General features: G+C 45.3%; 1 protein-coding gene across 1 annotated transcript; it reads right to left on the minus strand.

Moving 5' to 3' along the window:
* Window positions 1-8,218: 8,218 nt before the first annotated feature.
* Window positions 8,219-25,013, minus strand: LOC124046760 (ALK and LTK ligand 2-like). The gene is made up of 6 exons (XM_046367501.1): window positions 24,102-25,013; window positions 18,841-19,162; window positions 17,645-17,698; window positions 17,211-17,291; window positions 11,913-11,986; window positions 8,219-10,567 (listed from the first exon to the last, which is right to left on the minus strand). The coding sequence occupies exons 2-5, from the start codon at window positions 19,103-19,105 to the stop codon at window positions 11,922-11,924; spliced, it is 465 nt and encodes a 154-aa protein (XP_046223457.1). The 5' UTR covers window positions 19,106-19,162; window positions 24,102-25,013; the 3' UTR covers window positions 8,219-10,567; window positions 11,913-11,921.
* Window positions 25,014-26,527: the final 1,514 nt, after the last annotated feature.

Here is a 26,527-nt window from a genome sequence, read left to right on the forward strand (position 1 = left end):
CACCAGACCTTACTTAGCCTCAGAGGCGAGCGAGCAGTGGGATGTAGGGTGCTATGGCTGCTGGCTGCTACCAGGGCTGACATGGTAATAGTGTTAATTCCCCAGTTATGATCTGCCCTGTGTCTCCCTGTGACAGGCTGATGTCTACGTGTGTGTGTGTTAGCATTGGCACAAACCCAGCCCTACCGTCAGACCAGCTCTGCTGCAGTTTTGGCACTGCAGCTTGTGGGAGTTCCCTTCAGTGACAGAGCATGCTCACCCACACACACACGCGCACGCACGCACGCACGCACGCACGCACACACACACACACACACACACACACACACACACACACACACACACACACACACACACACACACTAACACACACACACACACACACACACACACACACACACACACACACACACACACACACACACACACACACACACACACACACACACACACACACACACACACACTAACACACTAACACACACACACACACACACACACACACACACACACACACACACACACACACACTAACACACTAACACACTAACACACTAACACACACACACTAAGGCAACATGAGCCGATGTTGATAGCCAGGAATCAGCCCACGCTGTAGACATAGACAGTTTCTAGTGTGATCAGGTGCGCCTTCGCATCCCATCAGTATCTATGGAAACATCACATCTACATGTGTGTGTGTGTGTGTGTGTTCCTGGATACTTGAGTTGTGATGGTATAGTGTAAAGGCCAGTGTTGGGAAACCCTAATGCTCTGTAGACATGACATGTGATCAGAAGATAAATACAGTAGAGAATCAGGGGAAAGGAAGTGTCAACTGTTCGATGTATGAGAGGGCCTGTCGAGACTTCCCCACCCAGGTTAACGGTTCGCACTTCTCCTAGGCCTCGTTTACAAATGTATTTACATTTTTGTTAATTAGCAGATGTTCTTATCCAGAGAGACTTACAGGAGCAATTAGGGTTAAGTGCCTTGCTCAAGGGCACATCGGAAGACTTCTCAACGAGTCGTTTCTCTCCCACTCACCATCTCTTTCCATCTCTCTTCTCTCGTTCTTGGCAGGCCTCCTCCCCTCACACGCGATGCTCTTTGATGTGTCAGACATTGTGTTTGTGCGTGTGTGACAGGTTATATTGTAGAAAGGGTTTGGGGTGTGAGAGGATAATTGTATGTTTGTATTGGAGTCTGAGTGTTTTCTGATTGTTACCAGCGTGCCTGGGCGCATAACTTAACACAGCCTCCTTCTCCACCCCTTTGTCAATCCGTCAGCAAATCTGAAACAGGAGAAAGTGTCACCGGACAGAGAGAGAGAGACTTGACTCTCGATGTTCTTAATTGAGACATCTTCACTAACACCACAGTCCCCCTGTGAACCCTTAAAAAGAGGAAGGGAAAGAGGGGAAAAGGGAAGTTGAAAAGGAGGGAAGGATGGAAGGAAAGAGGGAAGGAAGGAAGGAAGGAAGGAAGAAAGGAAGGAAGGAAGGAACAAAGGAAGGAAGGAAGGAAAGTAAGGAAGGAAGGTTAGAAGGAAAGAGGGAAAGAGGGAAGGAGGTTAGAAGGAAGGAGGGAAAGAGGGAAGGAAGGATGGAAGGAAGGAAGGAAGGAGAGAAGGAAGGAAGGAAGGAAGGAAGGAAGGAAGGAAGGAAGGAAGGAAGGAAGGAAGGAAGGAAGGAAGGAAGGAAGGAAGGAAGGAAGGAAGGAAAGAAAGAAAGAGAGAAGGAGGGTTAGAAGGAAAGAGGGAAAGAGAGAGGGAAGGAAGGATGGAAGGAAGGAAGGAGGGAAAGAGAGAAGGAGGGATAGAAGGAAAGAGGGAGAGGGAAGGAAGGAAGGAAGGTAGGAAGGAGGGGAAAAAGGAAGGAGGGATGAGGGAAGTAGGGAATGTGAGAAAGAGGAAAGGAAGGAGGGAAAGAGGGAAGGAAGGAGAGGTAAGGTACATCTAGGAGAGTAAGAGAGTAGCAGCATATTCCTCCGCCTGATGAGTCAGAGGGTGTGGTCTGTTGCTACGGTAGTCTGTTGCTACAGTAGTCTGTTGCTACGGTAGTCTGTTGCTATGGTAGTCTGGTACTACGGTAGTCTGTTGCTAAGGTATGTGTGGTCTGTTGCTATGGTATGTGTGGTCTGTTTCTATGGTATGTGTGGTCTGTTGCTACGGTATGTGTGGTCTGTTGCTATGGTATGTGTGGTCTGTTGCTATGGTATGTGTGGTCTGTTGCTACTGTATGTGTGGTCTGTTGCTACAGTATGTGAGGTCTGTTGCTACGGTAATCTGTCGCTACGGTATGTGTGGTCTGTTTGTATGGTATGTGTGGTCTGTTGCTACTGTAGTCTGTTGCTACAGTACGTGTGGTCTGTTGCTACGGTACGTGTGGTCTGTTGCTACGGAACAGCTTCAATGCCCCTTGGAATAGATTCTACTAGTGTCTGGTATTGTATTGGAGGGAGTCTTCCACGAGAAATTCCATAATTAGGTGGTGTGTTGACGATGGTGGAAAACACTTGTCTCGGGCACCGCTGAGGAATCTTCAATAGGTGATACATTGGGTTGAGATCTGGTGAATGAGACCACCAGGGCATATGGTGTACATCGTTTTCATGCTCATCAAACCATTCAGTGACCACTCCGTGCCCTGTGGATGGGGGCATTGTCATCCCGTGGGGGCTCCCCAGCGTTTTTATACATGATCCTAAGCACGATGGGATGTTAATTGTTTAATTCGCCCAGGAACTACACCTGTGTGGAAGCACCTGCTTTCAGTATCTTTTGTGTTCTTCATTTACTCAAGTGTTTCCTTTATTTTGGCAGTTACATGTAGGGAATAGTGTCCCATTTGGGACTCAGACTTTCTCACTCACTCTCATTATCTCTCATCATCTCTCATTATCATTTCTCATTATCTCTCATCATCTCTCATCATTTCTCATTATCTCTCATTATCTCTCATCATCTCTCATCATCTCTCATTATCTCTCATCATTTTATCTCTCATTATCTCTCATTATCTTTAATCTCTCATGTCTCTCATCATCTCCCATTATCTCTCATCATTTCTCATTATATTTAATCTATCATGATCTCTCATCTCTCAGTTCCCATTATCTCTCATCATCATTTCTCATTATCTCTCATTATATTTAATCTATCATGATCTCTCATCTCTCAGTTCCTCTCATTATCTCCCATTATCTCTCATTGTCTCTCAGTACCTTTCATCCCCCATTACCTCCCATTCAATCTCTCTAATCAGGTGAGAAAGCTCTGAATGGAGACAATCAGCATGCAGGATTAAGAGGAATCAGGGATCTGTTACAACCCATGTGCGTATGCGCACACACACACAGACAAACACACACACACACAGACAAACACACACACACACAGACAAACACACACACACACAGACAAACACACACACAGACACAGACAAACACACACACACACACACACACACACACACACACACACACACACACACACACACACACACACACACACACACACACACACACACACACACACACACACACACACACACACACACACACACACACACACACACAGAGAGAGAGAAACACACACACACACACACTCACAGAGAAACACACACACACACACAGGGAAACACACACACACACACACACACACAACACACACACACACACACACACACACACACACACACACACACACACACACACACACACACACACACACACACACACACATACACACACACACACATACACACAGAAACACACACACACACACACAGAGAAACACACACACACACAGAGAAACACACACACACAGAAACACATGATAGAAATTCCTGAGGGAACACGTGAGAAAGAGATGAGTGATATATCCATCTAATGAAACTCTGTCTGTGTGTGTGTGTGTGTGTGTGTGTGTGTGTGTGTGTGTGTGTGTGTGTGTGTGTGTGTGTGTGTGTGTGTGTGTGTGTGTGTGTGTGTGTGTGTGTGTGTGTGTGTGTGTTTCTGTGATTGTGTGTGTGTTTCTGTGTGTGTGTGTGTGTTTCTCTGTGTGTGTGTGTGTGTGTTTCTGTGTGTGTGTGTGTGTGTGTGTGTGTGTGTGTGTGTGTGTGTGTGTGTGTGTGTGTGTGTGTGTGTGTGTGTGTGTGTGTGTGTGTGTGTGTGTGTGTGTGTGTGTGTGTGTGTGTGTGTGTGTGTGTGTGTGTGTGTGTGTGTGTGTGTGTGTGTGTGTGTGTGTGTGTGTGTGTGTGTGTGTGTGTGTGTGTTGTGTGTGTGTGTGTGTGTGTGTGTTTCTGTGTGTGTGTGTGTGTTAGTGTAGCATTGTCCAGAGTCAATGTGTTTGTGTGTGTTTATGTGATTGTGTGTGTGTGTGTTAACAGTCAACTGAATAAATCCTGGTGTAACAGTGTGAATACACCTGTGTTTCTGTGATACACCTCCTGGTTATCTGTGTGTACACCTTCTGGTTATTAACAGTGTAGAATACATTGGTCAACCAACAGTCAACTGAATACACCTTCTGGTTATCTAACAGTCAACTAGTTTCTGGTTATCTAACAGTCAACTAGAATGTCCTGGTCAACTAACAGTCAACTAGAATAAACCTCCTGGTCAACTAACAGTCAACTAGAATACACCTAGAATACACCTGGTTATCTAACAGTCAACTAGAATACACCTGGTTATCTAACAGTCAACTAGAATACATCAACCAACAGTCACTAGAATACACCTTGGTTACCTTCTGGTAACAGTCAACTAGAATACACCTTCTGGTTATCTAACAGTCAACTAGAATACACCTTCTGGTCAACTAACAGTCAACTAGAATACACCTTCTGGTTATCTAACAGTCAACTAGAATACACCTTCTGGTCAACCAACAGTCACTAGAATACACCTTGTCGTTATCTAACAGTCAACTAGAATAAACCTCCTGGTCAACTAACAGTCAACTAGAATAAACCTCCTGGTCAACTAACAGTCAACTAGAATACACCTTCTGGTTATCTAACAGTCAACTAGAATACACCTTCTGGTTATCTAACAGTCAACTAGAATACACCTTGTCGTTATCTAACAGTCAACTAGAATAAACCTCCTGGTTATCTAACAGTCAACTAGAATACACCTTCTGGTTATCTAACAGTCAACTAGAATACACCTTCTGGTTATCTAACAGTCAACTAGAATACACCTTGTCGTTATCTAACAGTCAACTAGAATAAACCTCCTGGTCAACTAACAGTCAACTAGAATAAACCTCCTGGTCAACTAACAGTCAACTAGAATACACCTTCTGGTTATCTAACAGTCAACTAGAATACACCTTCTGGTTATCTAACAGTCAACTAGAATACACCTTTGTCAAACAGTCACTAGAATATCTAACAGTCAACTAGAATAAACCTCCTGGTCAACTAACAGTCAACTAGAATACACCTTCTGGTTATCTAACAGTCAACTAGAATACACCTTCTGGTTATCTAACAGTCAACTAGAATACACCTTCTGGTCAACCAACAGTCACTAGAATACACCTTGTCGTTATCTAACAGTCAACTAGAATAAACCTCCTGGTCAACTAACAGTCAACTAGAATAAAACTCCTGGTCAACTAACAGTCAACTAGAATACACCTTCTGGTTATCTAACAGTCAACTAGAATACACCTTCTGGTCAACCAACAGTCAACTAGAATACACCTTGTCGTTATCTAACAGTCAACTAGAATAAACCTCCTGGTCAACTAACAGTCAACTAGAATACACCTTGTCGTTATCTAACAGTCAACTAGAATAAACCTCCTGGTCAACTAACAGTCAACTAGAATAAACCTCCTGGTCAACTAACAGTCAACTAGAATACACCTTGTCGTTATCTAACAGTCAACTAGAATAAACCTCCTGGTCAACTAACAGTCAACTAGAATAAACCTCCTGGTCAACTAACAGTCAACTAGAATACACCTTGTCGTTATCTAACAGTCAACTAGAATAAACCTTCTGGTCAACTAACAGTCAACTAGAATAAACCTTCTGGTCAACTAACAGTCAACTAGAATACACCTTCTCTGGTTATCTAACAGTCAACTAGAATACACCTTCTGGTTATCTAACAGTCAACTAGAATAAACCTCCTGGTCAACCAACAGTCAACTAGAATACACCTTCTGGTTATCTAACAGTCAACTAGAATAAACCTCCTGGTCAACCAACAGTCAACTAGAATACACCTTCTGGTTATCTAACAGTCAACTAGAATAAACCTTCTGGTTATCTAACAGTCAACTAGAATACACCTTGGGGTCACATCTCTCTTCTCAGACCCAGGTAAACAGGCAGGAAAGAACAGTAATCCTTTGTTTGAGCCACTTCCTCCTCTGCCTTGTATAGCAGTCTGCCAGCACCAACATTACTGGTGGTTGTAATCTGTGTGTGGTGCGTGTGTGGTGTGCGTGTGTGTGTGCGTGTGGTGTGCGTGTGTGTGTGTGTGTGGTGTGCGTGTGGTGTGTGTGTGGTGTGTGTGTGTGTGTGCGTGCGTGTGTGGTTTCATTTTGATGAGTTTCACGCTGAGAAAGGGTCCCACTAACCCCCATCCCCACACACACCTCTCAAAGTACCAGTCTCAGCATATATTGCATGTAAATATATTTCACTAAGGTTTTCATTATGGTCAAGCTACTTAATGTTATTTACCAAACACATTAATATATGCAGTACCAGTCAAAAGTTTGGACATACCTACTCATTCAATGGTTTTTCTTTAATACTGAAGACATCAAAACTATGAAATGATACATGTGGAATCCTTGTAGTAAAGTGTAAAACAAATCAAACATATTTTAGATTTTAGATTCTTCAAAGTAGCCAGCCTTTGCCTTGATGACAGCTTTGCACACTCTTGGCATTCTCTCAACCAGATTCACATGGATTACTTTTCCAACAGTCTTGAAGGAGTTCCCACATATTCTGAGCACTTGTTGGCTATTTTTCCTTCACTCTGTGGTTCAACTCATCCCAAACCATCTCAGTTGAGTTGAGGTCGGGTGATTGTGGAGGCCAGGTCATCTGATGCAGCACCATCACTCTCCTTCTTGGTCAAATAGCCTTTACACAGCCTGGAGGTGTGTTTTGGGTCATTGTCCTGTTGAAAAATGAATGATAGTCCCACTAAGTGCAAACCAGATGGGATGGCTTATCACTGCAGAATGCTGTGGTAGCCATGCTGGTTAAAGTGTGCCTTGAATTCAAAGTGTGCCTCTTCCATGCTTCATAGTGGGAACTACACATTCCGAGATCATCCATTCACCTATTCTGTGTCTCACAAAAACATGGAAGTTGGAACCAAAAATCTCAAATTTGCACTCATCAGACCAAAGGACAGATTTTCACCAGTCTAATGTCAATTGCTTGTGTTTCTTGGCCCAAGCAAGTCTCTTCTTATTATTGGTGTCCTTTAGTAGTGGTTTCTTTGCAGCAATTTATTCATGAAGGTCTGATTCACTCAGTCTCCTCTGAACAGTTGATGTTGAGATGTGTCTGTTACTTTAATTATGTGAAGCATTTATTTGGGCTGCAACTTCTGAGGCTGGTAACTCTAATACACGTATCCTCTGCAGCAGAGGTAACTCTGGGTCTTCCTTTCCTGTGGCGGTCCTTATGAGAGCCAGTTTCATCATAGCGCTTGATGGGTTTTGCAACAACACAAGTTTTTTTAAATGTTCTCGGATTGACTGACCTTCATGTCTTAAAGTAATGATGGACTGTCATTTCTCTTTGCTTATTTGAGCTGTTCTTGCCATAATATGTATCTTAGCAAATAAGGCTATCTTCTGCATACCACCCCTACCTTGTCACAACACAACTGATTGGCTCAAAAGCATTAAGAATGAATTATATTTCACAAATGAAAGTTTAACAAAGACAACCTCAACCGTTAGCATGGACGGGACACCGATCCCAAAGAAGTTTTAATTTAAATGCATTCCAGGTGACTACCTCATGAAGCAGTCAACAAGTGCTCAGCATATGTGGGAACTCCTCCTAGACTGTTGGAAAAGTATTCCAGGTGGTTGAGACAATGCCAGCAAAGCTGTCATCATGGCAAAGGGTGGCTACGTTGAAGTATGTCAAATCTAAAATATATTTTAATTTGTTTAACACTTTTTTGTTGCTACTACATGATTCCATATGTGTTATTTCATAGTTCTGATGTCTTCACTATTATTCTACAATGTAGAAAATAGCAAAACAAATTAAGAAAAACAATTGAATGAGTTGGTTTGTCCAAACTTTTGACTGGCACTGTATATATACATTTAATATATATTTAGTATTTACAATATTTACATAGTACACACTAGAAGGTAACTATACACACAATGTGCAAAAAAAAAAGACAATTTGTTGAATATATAAATATATATGTATATATATGACGTGACACATTCATGTTTCGACAGTTGGTCTCTCCATCAAGGTGTGAGCTGTGGTGGCCATAATCGTTCGCTTCTTTAGGTTTATTTCAGAGACTAAGATGCAAACTGAGACGAGTCCCAAACTACACCCTATTCTTTAGCAAGTGATCTACTTTGCACCAGAGCCTCATGTAGTAGGTTTAGCCAGAAGTACACTGTGTAGGTTTAGCCAGAAGTACACTGTGTAGGTTTAGCCAGTAGTACACTGTGTAGGTTTAGCCAGTAGTACACTGTGTAGATTTAGCCAGAAGTACACTGTGTAGGTTTAGCCAGAAGTACACTGTGTAGATTTAGCCAGTAGTACACTGTGTAGGTTTAGCCAGAAGTACACTGTGTAGATTTAGCCAGAAGTACACTGTGTAGGTTTAGCCAGAAGTACACTGTGTAGATTTAGCCAGTAGTACACTGTGTAGGTTTAGCCAGTAGTACACTGTGTAGGTTTAGCCTGTAGTACACTGTGTAGGTTTAGCCAGAAGTACACTGTGTAGATTTAGCCAGTAGTACACTGTGTAGGTTTAGCCAGTAGTACACTGTGTAGGTTTAGCCTGTAGTACACTGTGTAGGTTTAGCCAGAAGTACACTGTGTAGATTTAGCCAGTAGTACACTGTGTAGGTTTAGCCAGTAGTACACTGTGTAGGTTTAGCCTGTAGTACACTGTGTAGGTTTAGCCAGTAGTACACTGTGTAGGTTTAGCCTGTAGTACACTGTGTAGGTTTAGCCAGTAGTACACTGTGTAGGTTTAGCCAGTAGTACACTGTGTAGGTTTAGCCAGTAGTACACTGTGTAGGTTTAGCCAGTAGTACACTTTGTAGGTTTAGCCAGAAGTACACTGTGTAGGTTTAGCCAGTAGTACACTGTGTAGGTTTAGCCAGTAGTACACTGTGTAGGTTTAGCCAGTAGTACACTTTGTAGGTTTAGCCAGTAGTAGAGAATAGTCAGTGAATTCAGATTGGTCCTCATTGGGGTTGAAAAATTCCTGTAACTGATTGGATGAATCGCAGATTTCCTGCTTGATTCCAGCAATCTTCCAAACAGGATTTCTGGAAAACGAAGGGAATTTGAGGAAAATTACCAGAATTTTGCAACACTAGTCTTCATGCAGTGTCCATAATGTTCAAAATGTCAGAGTTGACTTTCTGCAGTAGGGCAGAGTATACCTGCTTAGGTAGCATGAGAGTCCTGTTTCAGACCACCAGGCTACCAGTCAGTCATTCCATCAGGGTTTAGATTATCACCAGGCTACCAGTCAGTCATTTCATTGGGGATTAGATTATCACCAGGCTACCAGTCAGTCATGCCATCAGGGTTTAGATTACCACCAGGCTACCAGTCAGTCAATCCATCAGGGTTTAGATTACCACCAGGCGATCAATCAGTCATTCCATCAGGGTTTAGATTACCACCAGGCGATCAATCAGTCATTCCATCAGGGTTTAGATTACCACCAGGCTACCAGTCAGTCATTCCATCAGGGTTTAGATTACCACCAGGCTACCAGTCAGTCATTCCATCAGGGTTTAGATTACCACCAGGCTACCAGTCAGTCATTCCATCAGGGTTTAGATTACCACCAGGCTACCAGTCAGTCATTTCATTGGGGATTAGATTAGTTCACTTTTGTGGAATGTAGCTGAAGAGAAGATCAAGACTACTGTCTATATTTCAGTCTGAAGCCACTGACCACAACACACAACCACCGCAGCTCAGAGACCACCGTCCAATCTCCAACCGTAATCCAAAAGCAAAATGATTAACAACTCAAATGAAAACGTGAAGGCATGTCGATGACCACAGAAGCAGTCCCAGAGAGTGGCATGTTGTACGAAAAATATAATCCAAGTGTCGTAAACTAGTATCCAAACTAGTATCCACGTGTTGTGTCGTCATGGTTTTTGGCAGTAGAACTATGAGGATGTATTTTCTTCAGTCCAACAAGTCTCTTCATTTGCACCATTTAGAATGTAGAGTCGAGTATTGTGTGAGCTCTCTGCAAACAGTGGCAGTCTGTGGTGCGAACGTAACCAACAATCTCAATTCCCCGTTGCTTTTCAAGGCACTTCTCTCTTTCATGGGCTCTGTGTAGAGAGAGAGAGAGAGAGAGAGAGAGAGAGAGAGAGAGAGAGAGAGAGAGAGAGAGAGAGAGAGAGAGAGAGAGAGAGAGAGAGAGAGAGAGAGAGAGAGAGAGAGAGAGAGAGAGAGAGAGAGAGAGAGAAAGTGTACAGTCAGAGAGAGAAGTTCCGTATCACATTAGTCATATCTAAAATAGACAAACACGTCATTCTGTTTTATCCACCTTAATGACTTTCTGATATTCTCCTGATAATTACGACAACATTAAATCAACTGCTGCAGTCTGACACTGGAATTTAAAGACCTACAAATTGTTATTAAATTCCACCACTGAAGTATACTGCTATAGAGCCCAGACCCGCAGGGGGACACACATGATGATTTATCTGCTAGAAAGATACTCATTATAAACTCTCTACCCTTCTAAAACTGGTAGAGAGAGAGGGGAAGAGGGAAGAGAGAGGGAAGGAGGGAGAGGGGGAAGAGGTAGAGAGAGAGGGAAGAGGGAGAGAGAGAGTGAAGGAGGGAGAGGGGGAAGAGGTAGAGAGAGAGAGGGAAGAGGGAAGAGAGAGGGAAGGAGAGAGAGGGGGAAGAGGTAGAGAGAGAGGGAAGAGGGAGAGAGAGAGTGAAGGAGGGAGAGGGGGAAGAGGTAGAGAGAGAGAGGGAAGAGGGAAGAGAGAGGGAAGGAGGAAGAGGGGGAAGAGCTAGAGAGAGAGAGGGAAGAGGGAAGAGAGAGGGAAGGAGGGAGAGGGGGAAGAGGTAGAGAGAGGGGAAGAGGGAAGAGAGAGGGAAGGAGGGAGAGGGGGAAGAGGTAGAGAGAGGGGAAGAGGGAAGAGAGAGGGAAGGAGGGAGAGGGGGAAGAGCTAGAGAGAGGGGAAGAGGGAAGAGAGAGGGAAGGAGGGAGAGGGGGAAGAGGTAGAGAGAGGGGAAGAGGGAAGAGAGAGGGAAGGAGGGAGAGGGGGAAGAGGTAGAGAGAGAGAGAGGGAGAGAGAAGGAAGTGGGAGAGGGAAGGAAGGAGAGAGGGAAGGAAGAGGTAGAGAGAGAGGGAAAGAAGGAGGGAGAGAGGCGGAAGAGGTAGAGAGATGGATGAGAGAGAGAGAGAGAGAGAGATAGAGAGAGGGAGAGAGAAGGAAGTGGGAGAGGGAAGGAAGGAGAGAGGGAAGGAAGAGGTAGAGAGAGAGGGAAAGAAGGAGGGAGAGAGGCGGAAGAGGTAGAGAGATGGATGAGAGAGAGAGAGATGGATGAGAGAGAGATAGAGAGAGAGAGAGGGAGGGGGAGACAGAAAGACGGAAGGAGGGAGAGAGAGAGAGAAACAGAAAGAGAAATGTAGATGATCTTCCATAGTCTTACCAGGGTATTCTACCTCTCTGTACACCTCTGACTGCCTGCCAGTCTGGTGAGAAGACGGGCACACCTCTTATAGTCTGAAAAACAACAACAGGTCAGTCTACAAACAACAACAGCAATGTTTTGAATAACTGACAAAATGCCGGAATGCATCGTTGTTATCATTTAGAATAATAAAGATTAACAATAATGACTGTATAAAATAAATAATAAAATACTGAGTTATATTGTGTGATCCCCCCAAAAAATGTGAAAATAATTGTACACTAATACAGAGAAAGAGAATATGTTTAACAAGTAATACTTATTTTTATTGAAAGATAAAGGGGTAAAAAGTATTGACAATCCTGTTTTCAATATCTCACCCAGCGAGGACAACGCCACTGAGCTTTTATCTAAATCGTTTTAGCAGTTAGAGAAAACGCATCGGGAGAGATCTTAGACCCCGTACAGTATCGGACTGCCCTCCACAATGCAAAGCACAGCTTGTCAATGGGTTTGAAGTCCATCAACGTTGTAAAATGTTGATTTTGTGGCCAATTTCCATTAGAACGATAAGAGAAATTCATAAAATTCCGTGTGAATTCACAACGCAGATGTGTTGCTGCCAGCATCGGTTTGGGTCTCAGGGTGCGTCCCTTTTCAGATGGTTAACCATCGTACCTGTAACTACAAGTTACCGTGTCTCGAATCCACCTCGAAAAAAGTTTGCATTTCCTTCCCATTTAACCTCTCAAAGTCATTCAGGACTTGGCTGCTGTCTGTCACGAGTCCGACCGACGGTGGCTCCCCTTCCCGGTCGGGTGGCGCTCGGCGCTCGTCGTCACCGGCCTATTAGCTGCCACTGATTGTCTTTCCTCCCCCTCCTTGTATGTTTAGTGGTAGCACCTGTTGGTGAATGATTAGTTTGTCTTTATTAGACAGCCGGCCCGCCTGGTTGTTGTGCGGGATTAATGAGTGTAACCTTCGGTTCTAATGTAGAGGAACGTGTTAGTTCCTGGTCGTGTATTTTTCAGAAGTCATTTTTCATTCCCTGTGTTTTGGGGCCGTTATTATTGTGAGCACCCTGTGGTGCGTTGGTGCTATTAAAGACGCACAGCATTGTATTCTCTGTCTCCTGCGTTTGACTCCACGACACCAGGAGTATTACACTGTCGCTCGCCTTTCTCTGACATTTTTACAACTGTTAACGACGATGACGTAGAGGTGGAGAGTCGACTGAGTGTCAAGAATTAGTATTTTTTCAGAGACGGAAGAGACGGATTAGTTACCGTACTTCCGAGAACACAAGCACTTGCATCTTTCATAGCGAGAGAGAGGGGAGGGGCAACGGTATAGGTAGGTCAGCCACAAGGCACTAGGCCCATCTATCGCAATCAATAACTGTATCTCGCACTGGAATGCCAGGGCGAGGGAGAGAGAAGAGGGAGAGAGAGGAAGGGGCAGGCAGGCCAGCTTTGGCAATGTTAACATGTTTTTCCCATGCCAATTTCCCTTGCGTGAGGGAGAGAGAGGAGGGAGTAGGCAGGCCAGCGTGAGGGAGAGAGAGGAGGGGGTAGGCAGGCCAGCGTGAGGGAGAGAGAGGAGGGGGTCGGCAGGCCAGCGTGAGGGAGAGAGAGGAGCAGGGGTAGGCAGGCCAGCGTAGGAGGCCAGCGGAGGGAGAGAGGAGGGGTAAGCAGGCCAGCGTGAGAGGGGGGAGAGAGGAGGAGGGAGAGAGAGGAGGGGGTAGGCAGGCCAGCGTGAGGGAGAGAGGAGGGGGTAGGCAGGCCAGCGTGAGGGAGAGAGAGGAGGGAGAGAGAGAGGGGGAGGCAGGCCAGCGTGAGAGAGAGAGGAGGGAGAGAGAGGAGGGAGAGAGAGGAGGGGGTAGGCAGGCCAGCGTGAGGGAGAGAGAGAGGGAGAGGAGGAGGGAGAGAGAGGAGGGAGAGAGGAGAGGAGGGAGAGAGAGGAGGGGGTAGGCAGGCCAGCGTGAGGGGAGAGAGAGGAGGGAGAGAGAGGAGGGGGTAGGCAGGCCAGCGTGAGGGAGAGAGAGGAGGGAGAGAGAGGAGGGGGTAGGCAGGCCAGCGTGAGGGAGAGAGAGGAGGGGGTAGGCAGGCCAGCGTGAGGGAGAGAGAGGAGGGAGAGGAGGAGGGGGAGGGAGGAGAGAGGGAGGGAGAGAGAGGAGGGGGTAGGCAGGCCAGCGTGAGGAGAGAGAGAGAGAGGAGAGAGAGAGAGGAGGGGTAGGCAGGCCAGCGTGAGGGAGAGAGAGGAGGGAGAGAGAGGAGGGGGTAGGCAGGCCAGCGTGAGGGAGAGAGAGGAGGGAGAGAGAGGAGGGGGTAGGCAGGCCAGCGTGAGGGAGAAAGAGGAGGGAGAGAGAGGAGGGAGAGAGAGGAGGGAGAGAGAGGAGGGAGAGAGAGGAGGGTTGTCTAGCCAGCTATAATGGGATGCAATCAACAACAAAAAACAACACTGTCAGAAATGTTGAAGTAAATCCATCACAACGTCTTCACACCCTTTCATTTTTTCCCCCACATTTTTATTTTGTTTCATCCTGAATTGAAAATGGATTTAAGTGCGATGTTGTGTCGCTGGTCTACACACAACACCCCATAAATGTCAAAGTGGAATTATGTTTTTTATACATTTTTACAAATGAATTAAAAATGAAAAGCTGAAATGTCTTGAGTCAATAAGTATTCAAGCCTAAATACGTTCAGGAGTAAACCTTTCCTGAACCAGTCAAATAATAAGTTGCAATAATAGTGTTTAACATGATTTTTGAGTGACTACCTCATCTCTATACCCCACACATACAATTATATGTAAGGTCCTTCAGTCGAGCAGTGAAATTCAAACACAGATTCAACCACAAAGACAAGGGAGGTTTTCTAATGCCTCACAAATAAAGGCAACTATTGATAAGATGGGTAAGAAGAAAAAAAAAGTAGACATTGAATATCCCTTTGAGCATGGTGAAGTTATTAATAACACTTTGGATGGTGTATCAATACACCCAGTCACTACAAAGATAAACATATTGTAACTTTCACATTAAGGGGTATTGTGGGTATGCCTGTGACACAACATCTAAATTGAATCCATTTAAAATTCTGTCTGTAATCCGACAAAATTTAGAAAAAGTCAAAAGGGTATGAATAGGTTCTGAAGGCACTGTAAGTGTAATGATTATCATGGAGTCAACACTTTACCAGAGAGTCAACACTTTACCAGAGAGTCAACACTTTACCAGAGAGTCAACACTTTACCAGAGAGTCAACACTTTACCAGAGAGTCAACACTTTACCAGAGAGTCAACACTTTACCAGAGAGTCAACACTTTACCAGAGAGTCAACACTTTACCAGAGAGTCAACACTTTACCAGAGAGGGAACACTTTACCAGAGAGGGAACACTTTACCAGAGAGGGAACACTTTACCAGAGAGGGAACACTTTACCAGAGAGTCAACACTTTACCAGAGAGGGAACACTTTACCAGAGAGGGAACACTTTACCAGAGAGTCAACACTTTACCAGAGAGGGAACACTTTACCAGAGAGTCAACACTTTACCAGAGAGGGAACACTTTACCAGAGAGGGAACACTTTACCAGAGAGTCAACACTTTACCAGAGAGTCAACACTTTACCAGAGAGTCAACACTTTACCAGAGAGGGAACACTTTACCAGAGAGGGAACACTTTACCAGAGAGTCAACACTTTACCAGAGAGTCAACACTTTACCAGAGAGGGAACACTTTACCAGAGAGGGAACACTTTACCAGAGAGGGAACACTTTACCAGAGAGTCAACACTTTACCAGAGTCAACACTTTACCAGAGAGGGAACACTTTACCAGAGAGTCAACACTTTACCAGAGAGGGAACACTTTACCAGAGAGGGAACACTTTACCAGAGAGTCAACACTTTACCAGAGAGTCAACACTTTACCAGAGAGTCAACACTTTACCAGAGAGTCAACACTTTACCAGAGAGGGAACACTTTACCAGAGAGGGAACACTTTACCAGAGAGGGAACACTTTACCAGAGAGGGAACACTTTACTAGAGAGGGAACACTTTACCAGAGAGGGAACACTTTACCAGAGAGGGAACACTTTACCAGAGAGGGAACACTTTACCAGAGAGTCAACACTTTACCAGAGAGTCAACACTTTACCAGAGAGTCAACACCTTACCAGAGAGGGAACACTTTACCAGAGAGTCAACACTTGACCAGAGAACACTTGGGAACACTTTACCAGTCAACACTTTACCAGAGAGGGAACACTTTACCAGAGAGTCAACACTTGACCAGAGAGGGAACACTTTACCAGAGAGGGAACACTTTACCAGAGAGGGAACACTTTACCAGAGAGGGAACACTTTACCAGAGAGGGAACACTTTACCAGAGAGGGAACACTTTACCAGAGAGGGAACACTTTACCAGAGGGGGAACACTTTACCAGTCAACACTTTACCAGAGAGGGAACACTTTACCAGAGAGTCAACACTTTACCAGAGAGGGAACACTTTACCAGAGAGTCAACACTATACCAGAGAGGGAACACTTTACCAGAGAGGGAACACTTTACCAGAGAGTCAACACTTTACCAGAGGGGGAACACTTTACCAGTCAACACTTTACCAGAGAGGGAACACTTTACCAGAGAGTCAACACTTTACCAGAGAGGGAACACTTTACCAGAGAGTCAACACTTTACCAGAGAGGGAACACTTTACCAGAGAGGGAACACTTTACCAGAGAGGGAACACTTTACCAGCGAGTCAACACTTTACCAGAGAGGGAACACTTTACCAGAGAGTCAACACTTTACCAGAGAGGGAACACTTTACCAGAGAGTCAACACTATACCAGAGAGGGAACACTTTACCAGAGAGGGAACACTTTACCAGAGAGTCAACACTTTACCAGAGTCAACACTTTACCAGAGAGTCAACACTTTACCAGAGAGTCAACACTTTACCAGAGAGTCAACACTTTACCAGATAGTCAACACTTTACCAGAGAGTCAACACTTTACCAGAGAGTCAACACTTTACCAGAGAGTCAACACTTTACCAGAGAGGGAACACTATACCAGAGAGGGAAAGCCCTCGGCTGCAGATAAACATTACCCTGGATTAGTTTCCTCATCCTCCTGTGTGTGTGTGTGTGTGTGTGTGTGTGTGTGTGTGTGTGTGTGTGTGTGTGTGTGTGTGTGTGTGTGTGTGTGTGTGTGTGTGTGTGTGTGTGTGTGTGTGTGTGTGTGTGTGTGTGTGTGTGTGTGTGTGCGTGCGTGCGTGCGTGTTAGCATTAATACTCACAGGCAGGGATGGTACAGTCTCTGGTGTTGTGGTACAGTCTATAGAAGTGTTTCCTACACCTTGGGTTAAAGAATAGAGGACCTGGAACACAGATACAAGGGTTACACTGGTCACACACACACACACACACACACATTAACACACATTAACACACAAACTATCTCAGTCCTGGGCAACTCCAGTCCTCGAGGGGGACACACCTGATTTAAACTAATTGCATTTTTTAACAGAAGATCATGATTAGTTGAATATTGGAGTCAGGTGTGTTAGCTGGGGTTGGGGGGAAAACGTACAGACTGCTACAGGCTGTATGTACTGTCTGTGACACCAATCTGTGACACCAATCAGTCGTCCCCCCCCCTCCCATCCTAGGTTGGAGTTGCCCAGGCCTGGCACTAACTGTCAGTGACACACAGAAGCGGATAATGTCTGACCTGTTAGGTGTTTGAGGAACTTTTCTTTTTGTCTCAGGTCTCTGGGGAACACCTCTGGGACGACAGGGAAAACAATTAATTCAGACCACATGCATGGTGGACTGGAGGACAATATGTCACAAATATTATTTATTTTTTTTTTTTTTTCATCCACATCGCCACGTCCACTAGCGTTTCTTTCTTCAGCACGGTGAGCAGCGGAATTTAATGACTCACCTACGATGTGGTCTGTATGTTGAGACTTGTTCACTAATGGTTAAATGACTCACCTATGATGTGGTCTGTATGGTGAGACTTGTTCACTAATGGTTAAATGACTCACCTTGGTTAGACTTGTTCACTAATGGTTAAATGACTCACCTATGATGTGGTCTGTATGGTGAGACTTGTTCACTAATGGTTAAATGACTCACCTTGGTGAGACTTGTTCACTAATGGTTAAATGACTCACCTATGATGTGGTCTGTATGGTGAGACTTGTTCACTAATGGTTAAATGACTCACCTTGGTGAGACTTGTTCACTAATGGTTAAATGACTCACCTATGATGTGGTCTGTATGGTGAGACTTGTTCACTAATGGTTAAATGACTCACCTTGGTGAGACTTGTAATGGTTAAATGACTCACCTATGATGTGGTCTGTATGGTGAGACTTGTTCACTAATGGTTAAATGACTCACCCTGGTTAGACTTGTTCACTAATGGTTAAATGGCTCACCTATGATGTGGTCTGTATGGTGAGACTTGTTCACTAATGGTTAAATGACTCACCTTGGTGAGACTTGTTCACTAATGGTTAAATGACTCACCTATGATGTGGTCTGTATGGTGAGACTTGTTCACTAATGGTTAAATGACTCACCTTGGTGAGACTTGTTCACTAATGGTTAAATGACTCACCTATGATGTGGTCTGTATGGTGAGACTTGTTCACTAATGGTTAAATGACTCACCTTGTGAGACTTGTTCACTAATGGTTAAATGATTCACCTATGATGTGGTCTGTATGGTGAGACTTGTTCACTAATGGTTAAATGACTCACCTTGGTTAGACTTGTTCACTAATGGTTAAATGACTCACCTTGGTTAGACTTGTTCACTAATGGTTAAATGACTCACCTTGGTTAGACTTGTTCACTAGTGGTTAAATGGCTCACCTTGGTGAGACTTGTTCACTAATGGTTAAATGACTCACCTATGATGTGTTCTCCATGGTGAGACTTGTTCACTTCATTCCCCTCCTTGGTCTCCAAGGTGAACTCCTGTTTTTTGGCGGGGTAGCGCACGTGTACCTCGTCCTGTTGCCGAGTCAGACGCACCTTGTCCATGATGAGCTCCAGGAGGTTGTGTCCGTCCGTCCGCGCCCCTTTGCTCACGTCCAGGAAGCTCTGTTTACAGAAGCCAGCAGTCAGCAGGAGAACCAGCAGCGCCAGTAGGACCGGGATACGCAGGGCGCTCATCGCTCCTACCCCCCGGGGGGAGCACGCCTTCCCCTCGCAGAGTCACCTCGCACTACCCTGAAAACACACACACAGACTATTGGTAAGGATCTTCCAAACTGCCTTTCGAAGCACGATTCAACATCCAGCATACAGACAAGCCGTGAACGACAGTCATAAGAAAACAGACGATCCACTGTCTCCTCCTGCTCACAAAAACAACACCTCCTTTCCAGTGATGGATCATGGTATGAATGGGAACCTGTGTCCTGATGAAAACCAGCCCGTTATTTAAAGCTATATAGCAGCAGTCAGGGCTGGGCGATATGGCCGAAATATCATATCACAATATTTTCTCTGTTTTCTCGTTTGCAACAAGATCTCATGGTTTGACTTTCAGATTGAGATGTTTTGTTCACTTTCTCCAAACGTCAAAAGTCGAAGAATTATTTTATTTTTTCAACCCGTGGTTCAATTTAAGACATGGATTCCAAATGGTTCAGGTAAGAGTCGAGGTTAAGGTTTAACACAATAAAAAAAGGACTTAAACAGAACATGTGAACCTCGGAGCCGGAGCTTGCGGCTTACACCCATCCACCACCCACCCACACCACCCATCCACACCACCCATCCACACCACCCATCCACACCACCCATCCACCACCACCCATCCACACCACCCATCCACACCACCCATCCACCACCCACCCATCCACCACCCACCCATCCACACCACCCATCCACACCACCCATCCACCACCCACCCATCCACACCACCCCCAACCACACTACCCATCCACACCACCCATCCACAACCCCATCCACACCACCCATCCACCACCCACCCAGCCACACCACCCCCCATCAACACCACCCATCCACACCACCCATCCACAACCCCATCCACACCACCCATCCACCACCCACCCATCCACACCACCCATCCACCACCCACCCATCCACACCACCCATCCACCACCCACCCATCCACCACCCCCATCCACACCACCCATCCACACTACCCATCCACACCACCCCCATCCACCGCCCATCCACACCACCCATCCACACCACCCCCATCCACACCACCCCCATCCACACCACCCCCATCCACACTACCCATCCACACCACTCCCATCCACCACCACCATCCACCACCCATCCACACCACTCCCATCCACCACCACCATCCACCACCCATCCACACCACCCCCATCCACCACTCCCATCCAACCACTCCCATCCACCACCCATCCACACCACCCCTATCCACCACCCCCATCCACCACCCCATACACACTACCCATCCACACCACTCCCATCCACCACCCATCCACACCACCCCTATCCACCACCCACATCCACCACCCCCACCCAAGCCTACTTGACGGTAATAGCGCTCACCGTTGCCCCTAGTGGCGGATTATGAAGGCATCTCCCGACGTCCTCGGGACATGGAGGCACGTCCAATGTCTATGTGAATTTGGTCATATTTTATGTTTCTGAATGATAAAGTGTATGAACCTAGGATGGAAACAGATAAATACTAAGTGCTTTTAATGGCTTTGTCCATTCTGATGGTTTTATACTCAGCCAAACTAGGACAACAACTTAAAGAGAAGTAGTCCAATTTATATAACATTTATTTAGCACTGTAACAAAATAGCATTACAGACAGTATTGTAAAAAATGTCTACCGGTTTGTGGGATCCACACCGGTACACCTTAAAGCTAGACTTCTTAATTAAAACAATAACAATATTTTCCACCCAGCCTCTGTTTTGGTAAAAAAAGAAAAAAAAAGAGCTGAGGGATGGGCCTGGAAAAATGTAACCACTCTCAAATTCCTAGACAGAGCTATGGATGCAAATACTGAGAATCCATGATATCAGAATTATAGCATTATTAACCATGTTTTGAGGCAATACAGTGTTATTTTACATTGTTCATGAGGTACTTATAAGTTAGGGTATATATCATGCATTTATAAGTCCAAAAGTGGATGTAGCAACTAAGGAATCCAGCTTTAAAACAAGATATATCACCCTACAGATAAATAAAGATACTATAGATACACAACCCTAACAGCAGTGATGGCAAAGGAGGAGACTGCAGTCGTCAACCCTGTCTACCCAGTCAAGCCTCCTCTCTCTCCAGTAGCCCCTGGAAAGAGTCCTTCTAGAACCTTCTGTAGCAGCAGGGAAGACACGAGAGACGAGAATTCTGCTGTAACAGTTGCAGACGACAATCCGACCTCACTCAAATCACCAAGTTTTGTGAATTCAGCCCTCACAATCCATTGTAGGGAAAGAGAGACAGACAGAGATGGAGAGAGAGAGAGAAATAGATTCAGAGAGAGAGAGAGAGAGAGAGAGAGAGAGAGAGAGAGAGAGAGAGAGAGAGAGAGAGAGAGAGAGAGAGAGAGAGAGAAATAGAGAGAGAGAGAGAGAGAGAGAGAGAGAGAAATAGATTCAGAGAGAGAGAGAGAGAGAGAGAGAGAGAGAGAGAGAGAGAGAGAGAGAGAGAGAGAGAGAGAGAGAGAATCAGAGGGAGAGGTTCAGACAGAGAGGTTCGGAGAGAGAGAGAGATTGAAAGAGAGAGAGAGGTTCAGAGAGAGATTGAAAGAGAGAGAGGTTCAGCGAGAGAGCGAGATAGATAGAGAAACGCTCATGCTTAAGTACATGCTCGAACACACACATTCAAAATGTATCCATTCAAAACACATACAGAGAGAGACAAAGAGAGAGAGAGAGAGACAGAGAGAGAGAGAGAGAGAGAGAGAAAGAGAGAGAGAGATGTGAGGGCTTTTCCCAGTAGTCCTCATTCCAAGTGTCCATTAACCTAACAGACCCTCCTGGTGACCTATAACCTAAAAGACCCTCCTGATGACCTATAACCTAACAGGCCCTCCTGATGGCCCTCCTGATGACCTATAACCTAACAGGCCCTCCTGATTATACTGTATATAATCATCATACTGTAACAACCTGATATTATAATTCTTTAACAACCCTCCCACCTTCCATCCAACCCTCTCCCCCGTGTGTGTGTGTGTGTGTGTGTGTGTGTGTGTGTGTGTGTGTGTGTGTGTGTGTGTGTGTGTGTGTGTGTGTGTGTGTGTGTGTGTGTGTGTGTGTGTGTGTGTGTGTGTGTGTGTGTGTGTGTGTGTGTGTGTGTGTGTGTGTCATCATTAAAACATCATATAATGATATTAGTCATGTAATCGACACTCTTAAACATAGACTCTCTTAAACACAGCTACGTTACTACAAGCACTTTGAGCTATGCTTATTATGCATATTATGCTAATTATCCTAATTATGCGTATTATGCTACTTATCCTAATTATGCTTATTATCCTTATTATGCTTATTCATGGGAGGTGTTAATAAGACAGTCACACACACACACACACACACACACACACACACACACACACACACACACACACACACACACACACACACACACACACACACACACACACACACACACACACACACACACACACACACACACACACACACACACACACAGTCAAAAGGCATTCCGCTGAATGGGTCCCATACCATATTGTCTGTAGCTGTCTGTACTGTCTGTTCTGTCTATAGCTGTATGTACTGTCTGTACTGTCTGTGCTGTCTATAGCTGTATGTACTGTCTGTGCTGTCTATAGCTGTATGTACTGTCTGTACTGTCTATAGCTGTCTGTACTGTCTGTGCTGTCTATAGCTGCCTGTACTGTCTGTGCTGTCTGTAGCTGTCTGTACTGTCTGTGCTGTCTATAGCTGTATGTACTGTCTGTGCTGTCTATAGCTGTATGTACTGTTTGTGCTGTCTATAGCTGTATGTACTGTCTGTGCTGTCTATAGCTGTATGTACTGTCTGTAGCTGTATGTATTGTCTGTAGCTGTCTGTACTGTCTGTAGCTGTCTGTGCTGTCTGTAGCTGTCGGTGCTGTCTATAGCTGTATGTACTGTCTGTAGCTGTATGTACTGTCTGTGCTGTCTATAGCTGTATGTACTGTCTGTAGCTGTCTGTGCTGTCTGTAGCTGTCTGTGCTGTCTATAGCTGTATGTACTGTCTGTAGCAGTCTGTACTGTCTGTGCTGTCTTTTGCTGTATGTACTGTCTGTAGCTGCCTGTACTGTCTATAGCTGTATGTACTGTCTATAGCTGTATGTACTGTCTGTAGCTGTCTGTGCTGTCTATAGCTGTATGTACTGTCTGTAGATGAATGTACTGTCTGTAGCTGTCTGTACTGTCTGTAGGTGAATGTACTGTCTGTAGCTGTCTGTACTGGCTGTAGCTGTCTGTACTGTCTGTAGCTGAATGTACTGTCTGTAGCTGTATGTACTGTCTGTACCGTCTGTAGCTGTCTGTACTGTCTGTAGCTGTCTGTACTGGTTGTAGCTGAATGTACTGTCTGTAGCTGAATGTACTGTCTGTAGCTGTCTGTACTGGCTGTAGCTGTCTGTACTGTCTGTAGCTGAATGTACTGTCTGTAGCTGCCTGTAGCTGTCTGTACCGTCTGTAGCTGCCGGTAGCTGTCTGTACTGTCTGTAGCTGTCTGTAGCTGCCGGTAGCTGTCTGTACCGTCTGTAGCTGCCGGTAGCTGTCTGTACTGACTCCTCTATAGTTGTCATCAGACATATCTGCCATGTCACCACTTTTGCTGCATGGCAACATACAAACACAGACAGGAGTTAGCTGTTACACACACACACACACACACGCACACACACACTCACAGAGAGAGAAAAAGAGAGAAAGAAAGAGAGGGACAGAGAAAGGCTATAATCTATTATAAGATAATGTTCCCCTGTCTGATCCGCGGTTCTAACCACAGACTACTGCTGTGACCCATGAGGAGCTGCCAACATTTGGCCACTTGGGCAACGATGCTGCGTAAAAGGACAGCCTCGTTAGAGACCATATTACTTTGACTTTTACAATGAACAACAGTTAAGTCTCAGACAGACGGGGTTGAAACAGGACCGGGTAATATAATAGGTTACCTGCGTTGTGTTGTTGACTCGCGGGTTCCAGGTGAAACAGAAGCCGATCCCGCTGCTGCGTGTTCCAGGATTAAACACCTTTTAATCGCTTCAACTACACACACACACACACACACTCCCTCACTACAATACACACTCCAACTAGACACACACACACACACTCCAATACACACAACACCGCTTGCTGTCCTCGCAGTGCGTCGTCTGTCCGTTTCCAAATAGGTATCCCCCAGCTCCGGTGCTGCGCACAACTTTCCCCTGACAGGAGTGCACCGTGCGTCTTCTTTTCACAAGTGCAGTAGTTCCCAGCACCGTGCGTCTTCTTCTGTCTTATATTTGGTGCTCCTCTGCTGAAGGTGCCGACCGAGCGGCCGTAGAAGTGTGGCTGGATAAATGAATGACTGATACAACTTTATTAACAAGTCTCTAGACCTCATCTCATGCTGATGAAGAGGTCTGTTGCCCGTCTGTGGTGAGCTCCTCCGCTGCTGCTCGCGCTGTCATGCTGGATTGGTTTGTGCTGTGCCGCGCGCTCTGTGGTGTGTGTGTGTGTGCGTGTGTGTGTGTTTGTGTGTGTTGAGGTCCCTGGAGTATTGTTCTATTATCCCGGGTTGTCTTTGATCAGAACAGCGTTCAGAGCGCGAGCAGAACCGAACAGAGACGTCATATTTACACCGGATCAGCAAGGAGCCCTGGCCCCGGTCGCTCTATGTCGTTCACTCAGTCCTCTCGTTTCGGAAAACTTTTATGTTCCTCTCACTTCTCTTTTCCTGATCTTTTTCGATAGTGCGGAGAATGATAAATTAGTACCCTAATATAGTAGGGAAAAAACGTGTTCCCGTCCTTCAACCATGTCCCCGCATGGGACAGGAGCAGCGCGAGAGTTAACAGATTGTATAAAGCCTGCTCCCGCGAGGATCCTCCCCTATCGATTTCCGTTTCACTCACATCTTGTCCGCCAGAGGACAGGAATTCACAGACATTAATATGATTTACAGGAGCAGGGTGGTTTGTGTAGTTCTGGACACACACACACACACACACACACAAGTTCTCTCACGTAAACTTTCACACACAACTGTGCGCTCCGGTACCAAGGAGCACCCGCATTCAGGCCTCTCCTCGAACTATACGCCCAATAATGCTTTCGTTTACTTAATCTGAACACCACTCCCCATATAGAGAAATAAACATAATATATCCTCTCCTCCTATTTTCGGACTGAGTCGGGGGTTGTGTGTGTGCGTGCGTGCACGCGTGTGGTTTTGGGTAGGCTATTATTTGCCCTCGAGGCGGCTAATGTTAATCGGGATTATGTCTCGCTCGCGCTGGAACTATTATTAAACTTGTGCTGATTAATCAGGAAGATCACGAGGGACAGACAACAGCTCACCTCGATCTCAGCTCAACCAGGGGCTCAACACTGCCACTCAGCAAAAATTGCCTAGACTCGTTCAAATTATAGACCAAACCGGTCGATATATTATTCAATATATCATTCCTTATATGATATATGATATATCTCTTCTCTCGAAGAATTTTACGCACTCATGAGAACTAGGCTGTAGTTTATTTCTGAACGTTTGGCGACACTAGCCGAGCCAACTATACGAGGACAGATCACGAGGACAGATTCTTACTTTTTGTTGAATATTCATTGAGCTGTATTCAGCACCTGCTCAGAACCTCTGCATGTAACCTGTCCTATCTGGCCCACCCCTGGATGGACGCATGCCCGGGGGAGGGTACCGAAGACAACAAACTGCGCAGCTGTGCCACCTATATTGTTTTTTAAATGACATTTACACTAATAGGTTGACTACTAACTTGTCCATGGCTTAATTCTATAATGTAATTTAGCTTGTTCGATATTTTAGTGCAAGCAACTGCAGACACTGATCTACATCACCTTGCCTCATAACTACTCATTCATTATTTGTAGATTTAAGTCAGACACTCATGATTTACCCAAAATGCAATGTTCTTAATGAACTCTTTTCTGATTAGCCAATTCTTTAACAATTTTGCTCCGTGTCTCTCCATGGGCCTCGTGTCATGCTGTTTCTCAGGTTCTACAGACGAGGATGGGCCTCGTGTCATGCTGTTTCTCAGGTTCTACAGACGAGGATGGGCCTCGTGTCATGCTGTTTCTCAGGTTCTACAGACGAGGATGGGCCTCGTGTCATGCTGTTTCTCAGGTTCTACAGACGCGGATGGGCCTCGTGTCATGTTGTTTCTCAGGTTCTACAGACGAGGATGGGCCTCATGTCATGCTGTTTCTCAGGTTCTACAGACGAGGATGGGCCTCGTGTCATGCTGTTTCTCAGGTTCTACAGACGAGGATGGGCCTCATGTCATGCTGTTTCTCAGGTTCTACAGACGAGGATGGGCCTCGTGTCATGCTGTTTCTCAGGTTCTACAGACGA

The sequence above is a fragment of the Oncorhynchus gorbuscha genome, linkage group LG10 (genome assembly GCF_021184085.1).
Source record: "Oncorhynchus gorbuscha isolate QuinsamMale2020 ecotype Even-year linkage group LG10, OgorEven_v1.0, whole genome shotgun sequence".
Classification (NCBI taxonomy): Eukaryota; Metazoa; Chordata; class Actinopteri; order Salmoniformes; family Salmonidae; genus Oncorhynchus; species Oncorhynchus gorbuscha.